General features: G+C 44.5%; 2 protein-coding genes across 5 annotated transcripts in view; one reads left to right on the forward strand and one right to left on the reverse strand.

Annotated features, from left to right (window-relative positions):
- VLDLR (very low density lipoprotein receptor) overlaps window positions 1-4,998 on the reverse strand; it is a 32,403-nt gene extending 27,405 nt beyond the window's left edge. For 2 of the 4 annotated variants that reach the window (XM_053573896.1, XM_053573914.1), the window contains exon 1: window positions 3,999-4,479. In XM_053573896.1, coding sequence (XP_053429871.1) covers window positions 3,999-4,080 — 82 coding nt within the window. In that variant the 5' untranslated portion in view covers window positions 4,081-4,479. Of the gene's footprint in view, window positions 1-3,998; window positions 4,480-4,572 lie in introns of those variants that run through there. The other 2 variants (XM_053573886.1, XM_053573904.1) reach the window with 2 other exon arrangements.
- LOC128597108 (uncharacterized) overlaps window positions 4,079-14,596 on the forward strand; it is a 47,779-nt gene continuing 37,261 nt past the window's right edge. Inside the window, exons 1-2 of the mRNA XM_053607168.1 lie at window positions 4,079-4,161; window positions 4,351-5,003. Coding sequence (XP_053463143.1) covers window positions 4,079-4,161; window positions 4,351-5,003 — 736 coding nt within the window. The remainder of the gene's footprint in view (window positions 4,162-4,350; window positions 5,004-14,596) is intronic.

A 14,596-nucleotide genomic window follows, 5' to 3' on the forward strand; every position in this document is an offset into this window, starting at 1 on the left:
TAGACTTGGGGCCCATCCCTAAGATATCTCAATTATGTACATGCAAATACCCCAAAATCTGAAAAAAAAAAAAAAAATTCAAAGTCCACGCAACACTTCTGGTCCCAAGCATTTTGGATAAAGGATACTCAGTCTGTATCGCCTGCCATCTCATTTGGTTCCTGCAGTACAGTTAGCCTGTCTAAGTAGTATTAACAGCGTTTAGAGTTTATCCTACAAGGCAACAGAAGAGCTTAGAGACAGACACTAATTTAGATTGAAAAATGCAGATTCTCTTCAATCTTGTCAAATTCTGCCCCATGTCCTCAGAAAAGCTGTCGATCTTCAGATTTCCTAGCCAAAAACTCTTCAGATGGGGGAAAAATTATCTCTGGACCACTTACTTCTGCTCAGTAAGTACATCTTACTTATGACCTCAGCACAAGGTATTTTTGGACTGTTTGCCTTCAAAGTAGTGTGTCATGCTATGGCTTAAATATTCTCTTGAGATCAATTTAGAAAGGAACAAATTAAGCTATTTTGAATGTATCAACTAACCATGTAGAGAGCACCATCAAGAGAAACTATCTTTAAGGCAGGTATTTTTTAGGGGAAAGATTATAGACCTTATCAAAATTTCTTCTAGGCTAGTTATGTGAAGGTGGCTTTCCAAGGGAAGGTCCCTATCCAGAGTGAATGTAATCATGTGAGGTCACGAAGGCAACTGCCTCAACTTAATCACTGTGTCCTCTACTGAAAAGAACTTTACATTCTGTGAGAAACAGAAAATGATCTAGATATTTAATAGAAATTATCTGTATTCTTAGGCTTAGTGCCAAGTCTTGTGGATTATGGATCAAAACCTGAAGCCATATGGCTGGGTACTCTCTGTTCCCTTGATATTACGGGCATATTTTTATTCTAGTAGTTCTGTTAAGTATCAGTTTGCTATTCCTCCTGGAACGGAAGGGGCTTGTAACTATTTTTCACCTCTTGCAGAAATGTAATAAAACTACTTAAGTGAAGGCAAGCTTATGATTACTCAGTTTCACAAATGACAGAAACAGTTGGATCGGGTCTATACTTCTTTTGGGCATGGAGGCTATCACCTTTGCTAACAATGTTTAGCACTGAAACATACAGTTTGTACAGAAGTTGTAACATTTTTCAGCTCTAATGAACTTGACCTTTATACATGCTTTAGGGTATCTGGGGGTGGAGGTAATAAAAGCAAAGAATCAGAATGACACAGGCCAGGCTTATATGTAAATGACACCTGAAATGGGCAAGAGGGTGATTTAGGGAGTGAAGGCACTCCAGACTTCAAGAAGCTCCCACTGCCAGTGAGGACTTGGCTAGAGACCCTCCTTTAAAGAGTCCTTGTTCACATGCTCAAGTTACTGATAAAGCTTACCATCATCTTATCTTCCTTTGGCGCTGAGTAAGTCAGGTTTATTTTCCCCTTGCACTCCAGTTTCCCACCTCCTGGTCTACCCATAATACCAACCCACTCCCCACATTGGGAGAAGTTTCTACTCTCTTGCTGGTTGCTAGCTAAATATCTGATTATCTCTCACAAAACTCTGGTTCTTCTAGACCAGTGGTTCTCAACCTTCCTAACGTTGCAATGTATTTTCATTGTTAAAAAGGGGTTGTGACCCACAGGTTGAGAACTGCAGTACTAAACTCTGGCTTTAAAGAATATATAGTAATCCAGATCTTAATCTTGACTACCTAGGCTGGAGGGAAATATCCTAGAACCCCTAGGTCTTTTGAAATTAGGTATACTAATTACTCCTGTTGGCCGTACTTAAGTTCCCTGCCAGGGTCTTGGGGCACACTTGCCCTATACTCAGGTATTTGGGGGCAGCACCATGTGATGGTGAAGAGAAGGGTCAGCAAATCAGTCCACATGCCCTGGGACTTTGAACTTGAGACAGAAGCAGGTCTGGGTTGACTTAGGATTAGTATGTGTATCCTCAGCCAACTCCAAATTTCATCCAGTTCTTAAAGGAACCATCTCTTTTCCTTTGAAGAATTTAAGTTTGTTTGCATGGGCTTCTGTTTTCCACTGCTCAGGGCATGTCACCTATTTCACCTGTGACAAAGGGAGCAAAAAGGATTCTCATCTGCCTAATACAAGGTGAGCAGAGGGCTGGCTTTGACCTACTCATTTCAGCAGTTTAGGTGCATTCCTAGCATTCTACAGGGTAAAGCTAATCTCTGAAGGAAAGTTATTGTATCTCAAATTCCAAGACTATGAAAGAACACATAGCAAAAATGAAACTTGTCTCCCACCTTCCTGGACAATAATCAGTAGTTTATGATACGTGTATACCTAAGAGTTTTGAAATATTAAAAAAGTATACTGCAAGTCATGGCACTGTTCTGAGAAATCTTTTAATAAGTTAGTATTACTCATCCATTAATGATTAATGTTAGCGTCTGAAAACTCTTGCTAAGCAGGGCTTTTCTAGGCTCTTAGACTTGGTACGAATCAGACTCCACCATTTGCTACATACTCCTCTTTTTCAAAGAGTCCAGGCAGGAAAAGGCCTTTGAGAGAGCAGCCCCTGGGAACCTGTCCGCGCTTTTTACGTTCCTTTAAAGATAACACTTCTCAGGCTGCTAAATTACGAGCCAGGGGGGCCACGTGACCAAGCTAAACGTGATCTGACCGCCAACCAATCGCAGAGGGCAGAGAGGCCAGTCCCCCCTTCACACGCTCCGGACGCTCGCAACTGAAGGGCAGGGTGCATTTGGAGACTCAAAAACCCCAAGTATTGCCCGAGAGGCTTCTAGACCACATACCTGAAAGTTTGCGCTCACTTCAGGAAACACGTGACTGGAGACCTGCGGCTCCTCAGCCACCGGGCGACAGGAGCTAGGGACTCTTTGGAATGGGAATTTAGAGCAGGAGCAGCTTTTTGTCCTAGTTCCCTAGAGCTGGCAAGCAAGCCCGAGTGTCACGTCTTAAGATCGCCTTTGGGAACTCTCTTAAGGGGCTTCCTTCGTCTGCCCAGGAAAGTTCTGAAGCTCTAACTGGGAGAGCGCCTCCAGACCGGGCAGGGCTGCCAGGCCCAGGGCAGCACTTCGGGGACTCGCAGCAGTCCCGCCGCCCTTCTTAACAAGACACAGCCACACACCAGGTCTCGCGCTACTCCTTGGATCTATTGTTTAGAATTAAGGCTAATTACAGTCACTAGATTCGGACCCAGTACCTCTTGAGGAAATGTCTCGGGGAACCAGGATCAGCAAACTAACCCGATTAAGTCCTGGTTCCACTCCCCTCCCGTTCAGCTACCCGGGAGACCGGAGAGGTTTCCCAATGCAGCCCGAGGGGTGGGAAAGAGGTGGGAAGAAAAGCTCCGAGGGGAGTCCGGCTACGCTCCTCCTCTCCCCGCACGCCGGAGCCGGACGCCCGAGGAGTCGCAGTCTGGGTGCGCAGGCTGCGCGCTGCCTCCTGGCTGCCGCCCACCGAACGTGCGCCCGCTCACGGCTGCGGGAGGAGTCGCTGCCCCGGCGCGCACCTGGCACCCCGCGTCCCCGAGGTCGCCCGCCTTCACCCACCGTCCGCTCCCAACCTCCCCGAGCTCCCGAGGGTCGCGCCCCGGGCTGCCGCGCACGTCTCGGCCCTCTGCCTCCTTCCTAACACTCCGCCTGGCAGAGGCGGCAGAACCATTGTTCAATGGCTCAGAAGCCCACGTTCCCCAGCCACTGTCAATGGAGTGAAAAACCGAGGCGAAGCACTAGCTTTGGGGGGAAGAGGTGTAAGGGAATGAAGACTAGTTTAGGTGAGTCTTTAGGACACCGTAAACCCCACTGTCCCCCAAGCCCGTCTCCCTTTAGCCGTGGCGCTGACAGCTCAGAGGCGCCACCAGGGTGGGGAGGAAAGAAGGCGAAGAGAGCGGAGAGGCGCCTCCTAGGAGGGGGGTGAGCAAAAAGAGACCCGCATCTCGGGGTCCCTCGGCGCTCCAGCTGGGTCCGGGCCCCCCACGGAGGGGCGCATCCTCACTCACCGGTTCCGGTGGCGCCGCTCTCCCGGGGCGCCCAGCACAGCGCGAGCAGCAGCCAGAGCGCCCAGCGCGCGGACGTGCCCATGGTGCCCGCCTGGATGGTGCCGCCGCCGTTGCCGTTCGCTCCGCACAACAAGTTACCAGCCCTTCCGAAAGGAGGAAGGAGGTGGGGGCGGGGAGGGGGAAGGGGAGAAGGAGGGGGAAGGAGTTGGGGGGGGAGGAACAGAGCCGGGAATAAGAGGGCACCCCCTCCCCTACAACTTGCAGAATCTCCTCCCCACCAGCCAACCCACCACCCACCTCCCCGGGCTGCAGCAGCAGTGCAAGCTGAGCCTGCGGGCAGAAAATAATGCAGGCGCTGCAGAGGAGGGGAGGGGAGGGGAAGAAGAGGGGGAGGGGAGGCGAGAGCAGAGAAGACAGAAGAGAGAGGAGCCGGCAGCGGAGCACCCACACTGGCGGCGGCTGGAGCGCGGGGTGAGGAACCGGGAGGGGGCAGGAGGGGGAGTGGTCAGCTGGCGGGGGGGGGGGGGGAGCGCGGCTTCTCCAGCCCTCCTTCCCCTCTACGCGCTCCTCTTACACGCAGCCGGGTGCCTGGGTCGCGGGTGTGCGAGTGTGAGCGTGGGTGCGTGAATGGCCGTGGCCGTGGCCGCCAGCCGGGTTGCTTCAGGGGCCCGGCTGCTCAGCGCGTCCGCCCGAGGCGCACGGGGGCCCGGGGCGGCCGCTGGTTGGCTCACGCGCCGCCCTCGCCTCCAATCCCCGGTGCCTGTCCTAATTTCCTGATCCAGGGAACCTGCCGCCGCAGCAGCTGTGCGCTCCCTACAGTCATTACTGTACCCTCCCGGCAGCGGCCAACAGTCAAGGCAGCAGCAGCAGTTAGCGCTGATGCAACTATCGCGGCTATTGCCACCGCCTCCCCACTAACCCGGCTTGCAGTTGGGGGGCACTTGCAGCTTCCAGGGGCAACAAGCATGTCTCTACCCCCCTCTCCTGCGCCCCTAAGAGAGGCTGGTAGGTAGTAGCTTCCTTGGGCCTCCTCGCTCCACCCAGAAAGTGATGAAGAGGAAGGGGGTCCAAACGTTTGGGCTGCTCTGATGTGGGACTAGGGATGCCTGTCTCAATTGCACGCTGAGATGCCATTTTGCTAAGAATTAAATGTGTCTTTAAGAGAGAGAAAGAGAGAGTACACGCGGCTGTGGCTTGTCCTCCGTAATAGAACAAGACTAAAATAACCCAGTCTGGGATGAGGAGGAGGGAAATTGCCAGCTCAGCTTTGCATTCTCTCATCAGTGATTATAGTTAATTGCTAATTGCAGAAAATGATAGTTCGAGGGCCTGTAATTAAAAGCTTAACCTTTTCTTGTTTGGAAGAGGGGGACCCGGAGGTTTATTCTTCTTGGTATACTTTGTAACATTCAGTTACAAGACTTAAAGAAAAAGGGGAGCAAGGGCCAGAGGCTCCCAGAAAGGACTGATTCTGGTTTAGTGCCTGACAGTACCCGAGCCTGTAATTTCTTTGTGTACTTCACTTCTCTTGCACACCTTGCCCTAGTGGAGGTGAATTGTCTGCTGTGGTCTGTTTAGCATCTAACCAGAGTGGAAGGCACACTGAGCTATTTCACCTTCTTAAATAAAGGATATTATATACATACATATAGATTTTATCTGGAATGACTCAAACTTGCCATATATCAATAATACCACATTCTGAGTTTAATGGTGATCTGAGAAGTGTTGGCACTGCCTAGCGACACTGTCCTTGCCCTGATCCTCTCATCAAGGCTAGCCGTCAGATGGGCTGTTTGTTAGGAACTTACTATACCCAGGAGATAGAGGAGAGAAAATACAGAGTCGGGATACATTGTGGTGGGGCCTGAGGATGTCCAGAGTGTGACTGCTAAACATGATGGGACTTAACTCATAAGCATGGATGGGGATTCTGAATGCTATTTTGGAATGCTATTTTGCCTACCCTGTGGGTACATGGCTGATGCAAACTGCGACATACACATACAGAGAAACAAGTGAAATTTGTTTTATCACGTGTAGTAGTGAAGATGCATGCTGGTGTTAGTCATCTAACAGGCATTGAGATGTAGTGGTTAAACCTCAGATATATGGTGTCATCTATGTTCTTGGGGTTCAGAAAGGGCATCTGCTAAGCCATGTTACTTTATAGAAGAGGAAAGAGGTTGGATGGAATCAGTGTGAAAAGGTACAGCATTAATAAACAGTCGTGCGGTTGGATTTTAATATTTTACTCAGAGATAAATGTACACTACAAGCTAAACACTGATACGGGATATGGTATAATAAGACTTATCTTTGACAAATACGTGTTATGATTTATCTTTCTCCAAAATTACATAAATAAACTGTTAGTGAACTTAGCTGCAGCTCTGTGTTCAATCCTGTACTATTTTTGTTGAATCAGAAGAAAGTATAACCTTTGGTTCCATCTCTGGTTGGCTGTTAACTTGGGAAAAATCACAGTGCCTCTCTGTGCCTGCATTCTGACCTAGAAAATAAAAACAAAACCAACCTATATGATATAAGATTGCTCTGTGGCCTTGAGGACTAGCTCTCTGCCAAGTGTTGATTATTAGACGAAAAAGGTCATAAGGAGGAATATGTTTGATTAAGATAGAAAGGAACCAATAACTAAAAAGATACATTGATCATAAGTGGAGGCTGATTTTGTTGAACTAACTGGGCTCAGAGAGGTTAATGCTGCTGGATCCCAGATGCCTTCAGATAAATGCATAGGCAGTCCCATTCACTCCCACAATCTACCACATGAATTTATGTGTTGAAGCAACATTCCTTGAGCATCCCTAGGTAGCAGGCATTGTGCAAGGCACTAGAGAGGTTTACGAGGGGAAGTCTAGCCTCTGCTGGGGGAGGCAGATGTAGGAGCTATTGGTGTACCCTATATACAGCATTGACAAGAGAGGACCAAGATGTTGTAAAATCACAGAGACTAAGCAGTGATTTGGCTGTGAAACGAGGGTATCAGAAATGACTTGCCAAAAGGTTTGTCTCTGGGCTGAGTATACTCATCAATTTTAACAATTAATTTGAATTCTTCTTACTTTTGGTCATACGGTAAGATGGATTTTCCTAGCCCCTTTATATGTGGTAGTTGGTGGGGGTTAGCCAAAGTTAGCCAAGTGTTAGCCAAAGACTAACTTTGGTTAGTTATTTGTGAGCCTAAGTTAAAGGATGTTACTTTCAGACTGGAGCATTTAATTCAGAGTGAGACCCTCTCTTTTTGTCTGCATGGTGACAAGAAACACTCAAGAGCTGGCTGCTCCAAAAACCCACTGAGGCCTTCCATCCAGTGTTTTTTAGAAGGATCACTGACAAAGGTCTGAAAAGTGACTTATTTGAGGGGTGGGATAGAGTAAGAGTAGAAGAAGAAAAACATAGTTAGAATCCCTGCTAGTGAGGGAGTACTTTAAAGAAGGCGAGGAAGAAGCTACTGTTTGCATAGTGAGAAATGTTCCTTTAATTCTTTCATGAAATTTCTCTCCTCAGTCCTTTGGCTTTATTTCTTTGAACAGTATTTTCCAAACGTGCATAATCCATATGAGTCACTGGCGATGTCTGCAAAAAGTACAGATCTTAAGCTCCTCCTTGGAGATCCTGATACAGTATGTCTTGGGTAGAGCCCAGGAATCTGCAGATGTAACCCTATCCAGTTGATTCTTAGAATTAGTCATGATTATGAAACTGTTTTGGAGAATGCCTTCTTCAATGAGGTGTTAATTGCGAAGCAGTTTTACTTCTGTCAAATGTGTGTAAATGTATTTGTCCAATTTCTCCTAAGGAAGTAGGTTAGAGCCCATAGAATATGCTAAGGTTGATGCTTTCCTTTTTTTCTTTTTTTCTCCTTCAAGGCCCTTAGACTAATAAATATCGGCATCAGAAGTAATCTTCAAACAAATTACTAGTGTTTTCTACTCTGTAGCCTCTGTAGCCTCAGCATAGAAAGTAAGATGTGAAATTAGCTGTCCTCCTCTCGAGTATTTTGATGGTAACTTCCCAGGCCTCTGTTGCATTGTTTTCTAATTGTATGACAGCTCAGAGATATGAATAGGCTTTATACCCACTTCCAGGCTTCATGGGTAGGACCTAATGGTGTAAATCAGTCAATCTTAAATTTTAGCTTCTGTCAGAATCACTGGGAAGGCTTGTAATACACAGATTTCTGGGCCCTACCCCCAGAGTTTCTGATTAAGTTTGGGATAAGGTCCAAGAATTTGCATTTTTAACAAGTTCCTGGATGATGTTGATGCCACTGGTCAGGGAACACATTTTGAGAACCAGTGTTCTAAACCCATCCACATAGCTTTTTTCCTCAACTGCTCTGACTGGTTGAGGGGCCTCCACCTGTCAGTGTCTGTTTTTCTGGCTACTCTAATTAGATGCTTCAGTGCTAAGCACACGTGTCCAGCTAGTCCAGTTGTAGTGAAGCTCAGGACTTTTGCTTGGGACTTGTGCTTAGAAAGTTACTTCTAAGTAATGGGATATATGGATGTAAGGCCAGACTGCTCTTGTCATTTACTTACCATGTAGAGAGCCAATGCAAAGAGGACCCCAACTCATGGAGAAGAGGAAACTTCAGAAAAAGCACCTAAACTTGTAAGCCTGAGCCCAGGTTGGCTTGTCCTGAAAGCCGCCATTCTATGGGATTTCTTCCCTTTCTGAGCCAATAAATCCCCTTTGTTATTTAAGTCAGTTCCAGAGTGTCCATCCTTTTTTCTTCTCTGCCACAGATTGGAAGAAATGTTGTCTTGGGTCACATAGTAAATGAACACACACTAACCAAAGCTGGTGCACCCATAAAAGGTCAATATATACTTTTCACAGTATCTGACACCACAGATAAGCAAAACAGTCCTCACATAATCCACATGAATTATTAGAATGAATTTTCTCTTACTTGCTACCTAACTGATGGAGGTGCTTAGTAAAGTAATGGGCAAAATTCCACCTGTGGCAACCCAGTGGAAAACACACACCTAATCCCTCCTGAAGGGTATTTAGAAGAGGAATACAGATATTAGTAGGCCTGTCTTGAGCACCTGCTTTCTTGTGCATCCTGGCCAAATCAACTCCCCACCCCCACCTCAACCCCAAATCAAATGCTTAGTGATACATGAACTTATGATACATGAACCCTGTTTAAGGATTACAATCTGGTAAAAACAAATTTTTGAAATCCTAAGGTCAAACATAACTTTGCAGACTGCTTTTGAATAATTTCAGAAAGCAAAACCATGGCCAAATGTGGTAAAAACAGTTTATGTCTGAAGAGAAATGGGTTGAGTAGGAGACCAGAGCAGCAGTTCTCAATGGGGAGTAATTTTGCCACCACTACCCCCCAAATCCCCCAATAAATGTTTGCCAACGTCTTGAGACATTTTTAATTATCATGCATGGGGGAGACTATACTACTAGCATTTAGTAGGCACAGGCCCGGGACGCTGCTGAATGTCCTCAGTACATGGGATGGCCTCCGCAACAACAGGTTATCCTGTCCAAAGTGTCAGTGGTGCCACAGTCAAGACATCGAGTCGAGCACTAGACTGATGGGAAGTCACATGACTCTACTGCATGAGCTTTTTATATGGAGCAGGGTAGAGAGATGTTGTTTTGGACTTGGGCTGCCTTATTGAATGTTGTTATGTCTTAGAATAAAAAAAGGACAAACTAGGCTTTGTCCAGCGAATGATAGATGTGAATGCACTGTCAGAGGAGGCAATGGGTGGATTTACAGACCTGGGAGATGGTAAAGTAAATCACAAGGACTTTGCACTTGAAGTTGAAGTAGGGGAGTAAAGAACACATTCTGGGCTGTGTTGTGAACTCATCAGTGTCTTTCCTTTATCGTGTAAAGTGTAGGGTTTTGTTTCTTGTGTTTCCTGATGTGTGAATGAGGTGCTAGGCCACTAACTTTCTAGAAACTGATAATTAATTCCTATGATTCTGGCTCCAAATTTGATTGTTCTCATTTGTCATAAATGCAATTTATAGGAGGTTTTGGAATATAGAGCTATAGCATTTAAAACACTCTTACATGGAAGTTTCTATAGAAATGAAAGAACTGCGGCCCCTTCTGAGGTAGCTAAGGATAGATTACTCATTAAAACCTAAGAATTTTAATCTGCAATTTATGAGAAATGCAGCAGTTCTTTAAGTATGTACCATTTCACCATGATAATTCCATTTTTGAATTTTTAGGAATTTTGTAGAAGTGGATAGTTGACATATCTGATGCTTTCTTACTGGGTTATGAGTGAGGTTTAAATTTATATTATACTGCTGCTCATACTCCTTGAAGGGCTGCGTTTCTGAATGAGTATGCCTCCTTCTGGACTGCCTCTTGGGAGGGTTTTGTCCTAGCTCAAAGACTGAGGAGTTCTAATGCTGACACCCACCATATTTGGAGAGTGGAGGGGAAGCCTAGTTATGTAAGTAATTCAGAATTGTTGGAAGGTAGAATGGCTTACAGCGGGAGGAGATGCTGGAGAGGTAGACAGTTCAATTAAGAAAAGTATTTGTATATTTGGATGTGAACTTTTATCCCAAAAGCATTTTAGCAAGTCATTAATTTTTTTTTTTTTAAGACACATAGGGCCTCTCTCTGTTGTCCCCACTGGAGTGCAGTGACCCAATCATAGCTTATCATAACCTCAAATTCCTGGCCTAAAGCCCTCAGCTTCTCCAGTAGCTAGGATTATAGGCACACACTACCATACCTGGTTTATAGTTCTTATTTTGTATAGAGATGAGATCTTGTTATGTTGCCTAGGCTGGCCTTGAACACCTGGCTTCAGGCAATTCTGACTCAGCCTCCCAAAGTACAGGGATTACAGGCATGAGCCACTATGCCCAGCACACTGAAGGGGGTTCGTCAAGAAATCATGGGATTGGATATGGGTATTTAGAAATACGACTATCTGAGAAGGTACTTGTTTCTGTATGGGATCCGGAGGGCACCCATGTAGTACCAGAAAGTCTTTGAGCCTTGAATAAATGCAGGGAGGCACTGTTGGTTAATGGTGAAGAGAATGCTGAAGCCCATCTTCCTGGGTTCAAAACCTGGCTCTGGCACTTACTAGCTGTGAAATCTTAGGCAAATTATTTAACTTCTGTTTGTACCTTAGCTATTTCACCTGACAAATGGGGATAACAAGAGTACCTGCTTATGAGGATTCACTGTATTCATATAAATAGAGCCCTTAAAATAGTGCCTGGCATGTAATAAATACTGAATAATTGCTTCCTGTTATTGCTAATAATGACTTTTTTTATTGTTTTATGATGATGATCATCATCAGTAGTTCCAATTTCAAAGAGAGCCAAAAGCATTGCAGCAGTGATTTTGAACTGGTGTGCCATGAAAATTTTTAAAGATCATTAATTAAATTATTTTCAAAAGATGTTCAAAGCCCAGTAAGTATACTCTTTTATTTTTTCACTGTTTTTTTTTTTTTGATCAACATAATTTAAGCATGCCACGGAAGTTGAACTACAGGTTCAAGTGTGCCATGAGATAAAAAAGGTTGAAAAACACTGCATTACAGGTATAGGCCCAGGATTTGAATGATGTAAGGCTGTGTTTTTCTACCCTGACTGCAGCTTGTAATCTCCAGGTTTTAAGACTATCAACACTAGAACAGCTCCCTCTAGGCCAAATGGATAACAGTGTCTGGAAGTGGGGCAATTTTTATCTTCCCTGGTAAGGTTAATATGCATTCTGATTGAGAATCACCTGGTGTCAAGCCTGAAGTTCTGGCCCCCAGATAGTAGAGAAGGAAAACCTTTCAGTGAAGTTTGAATGAGCTGCACCCTTAGGGAGACAGGGATGTGGTGTTGGCTGTTGCAGAAGCAACAAGTGCAGTTCCTCTGCTTGTGTTCTATAATAGTCTCTCCCAGTTCTTGCTTTGTGCATCCTGCTCATGGCTCATTATCTCACATCCAGCTAAATTTTTCAGCAGTAAGAGAGCCAAGGACCATGGGAGGTCAGAAGCTGGGTCCAGCCAGACCAATCTCATGCCCTTACAAATCAATTTACCGACAAGGCCTTGTTGAGTACCTTCTGTGGGACAGCAGCCTGTCAAGTGACTGGAGGGCAGCAAACAGATAGTGATGTGGCTGCTCCTAGGGAGTATTGTTTTGTTTGCTTTTTCTGCAGGAGCCAAAACTTAGGCTTGTTTAAGTGGTAATTGACAGTCCTTTCTTCTCAGGAAGTTACTCTTGGATTTGCTGCCAATAGGAAGTGTATTATTTCTCAGAGCACTATAGCATTCATTTATCGAGTGCCCACTCAATTATGAGGCATGACAGAGTTTGCCATCTAAAAGAGGAAAGACCACTTAATGATTCCTAGAGTCAGAAGTCTGGAATAAATGGATAGACAGATCAAAGAGTTAAGGAGATTCCATTGTAATTGGAGAAGCTCTTTTAGCAGCAGCAGGGTCTTCCGCTGTTGAAATCTTAAAGGAGGCTTGAGTGAGTTGTGTGGGAGAAAACGTATGTTATTGAATATAGTGGATATATTGAATATAAGGAAAAGTGATTTTCAGCTGTTCGTCTTATAGAATATAGTGGATATATATTGAATATAAGGAATAGTGATTTTCAGCTGTTCGTCTTATAGAATAACAAGGTGCAGGCTTTTGGTGGTTTCACTAACTATAACAAGAGCATATTTAAGACCTAGTAGATTAGATTTCTATTTCCTCCCACCCCCAGAGATATTGAACTCTCTTAGAAGGTATGTTTATGTGGAGAGACGGGAACACTTCTACACTGCTGGTGGGACTGCCAACTAATACAACCTTTTTGGAAGGAAGTATGGAGAATCCTCAAAGAACTCAAATTAGACCTCCCATTTGATCCTGCAATCCCATTACTAGGCATCTACCCATATGGTATAATCCTTTTATCATAGGGACATTTGCACTAGATTATTTACAATGCTCAATTTACAATCACCAAAGTGTGGAAACAACCTAAATGCCCACCAAACCAGTAATGGATTAACGAGCTGTGGTATATGTATACCATGGAATACTAGTCAGCCATAAAAAAGATGGAGACTTTACATCTTTTGTATTAACCTGGATGGAGTTGAAACACATTCTTCTTAGTAAAGTATCAAAGGAATGGAGAAGCAAGAATCCAATGTACTCAATACTAATATGAAGCCAGTAGATGATCTAATAAATGCCCACATAAGAGAAAAATTCAAATCAATTCAAGGCGGGGGGTGGGTGAATGAGGGAGCAGGGAGAGGGGAGGAGGGAGGGGGATGGGTGTGCTCCCACTTAATGAGTACAATATTAGGGTGTATGGCATACCTCTTGGGTGTGGGACATAATTATAAGAGGGAACATACCTAACAAATGCAAACATTATAACTTAATTCTTTGTACCCTCAAAATATTCTGAAACAATTAAAAAAAATTCTGAATTACCTTTCAGACAAAAAAAGTTTATGACAGCAATTTTCTGGTGTCATCGTCTTTCTGAATGGACAAACCTTGCATATGAGGGAAATAAGAAGCTTTACTCTCTGGGATGTAGAATCGATGGATGGTTTATGGTTATTGACCCAAATTAAAAGACAATTTATGGTTAACAACCCAAATCAGACCTTCTTCCTAAATTGACTTGGGCTTGCTTTTGAAGAGCATAGGTCAGAGTTCTCGCTGTCCATAGAGGTGGAGAAGGGAATTTTGGGAGTTGAGATGGAAGAGCCTGAGGAATGAGACATACCCAAGACTGTTTATTGACTCTAATAATAGCCTTTTACATTCTTAGCCATGACACCACAGTGTCACCAATATCCTCCTTTGCAATCAAAACTTCTTCCCTGCTAAAAGAAGTGTCTTGAAGGCAAAAATTATGGTTTAAAAAGTACCATGTACTTGTAGGGCCTACCATGTTTGTGGAATAGAATTGGAATATGGGAAGAAATCTTTTAATCACGTTCCCTGGGTAAACTCCAAGAGAATACCTTTGAGGGAATATTTATTCCAAGAAGGATGGATCATTGTTTAGTTTTCCTTCTTTACATTTCTTCCTTCCTCCCTTTGTCAAAGACTGCAAGAAACAACAAAGAGGGGATGGAGAGAGAGTTGGCTGGCAGAAAGACTGCTCAGATTCTCCACGGCAAGTCTATGAAGGTCATGGAAGATCTCTTCTCCCCTTCATAGTGACTTCATAGACATTGTTTGGCTAGAGAAGCAGATTTCTAAATATGAAACAAATAGAATGAGTGCGATGTCTTATGTAGGATGAGAAGAATGCCTTTCTTCTGAGTAGGTTCAAAGAACTCTGCAAACATGACATCAGTACTCCCTGGGAGCAGGCTTGGGACTGACTCTGAGGAGAATGATCCCTTTCCAGCAGTTTGGCAGAGCTCAAGCACAGATCAGTGTCCCCAGTTTAGTGTATGTGAAGTGTCCCTTGATTGAGTTCTAAGCCTCAAGTATGGAAGAGTGGCATTAATACTTAATGTAGCTAGATGAAGCCTATGTGAGATCTCTTGATGAAATCTATATCTCATGCTTTGAAAAGGCAACTGTACA

The sequence above is a fragment of the Nycticebus coucang genome, chromosome 2 (assembly GCF_027406575.1).
Source record: "Nycticebus coucang isolate mNycCou1 chromosome 2, mNycCou1.pri, whole genome shotgun sequence".
NCBI lineage: Eukaryota > Metazoa > Chordata > Mammalia > Primates > Lorisidae > Nycticebus > Nycticebus coucang.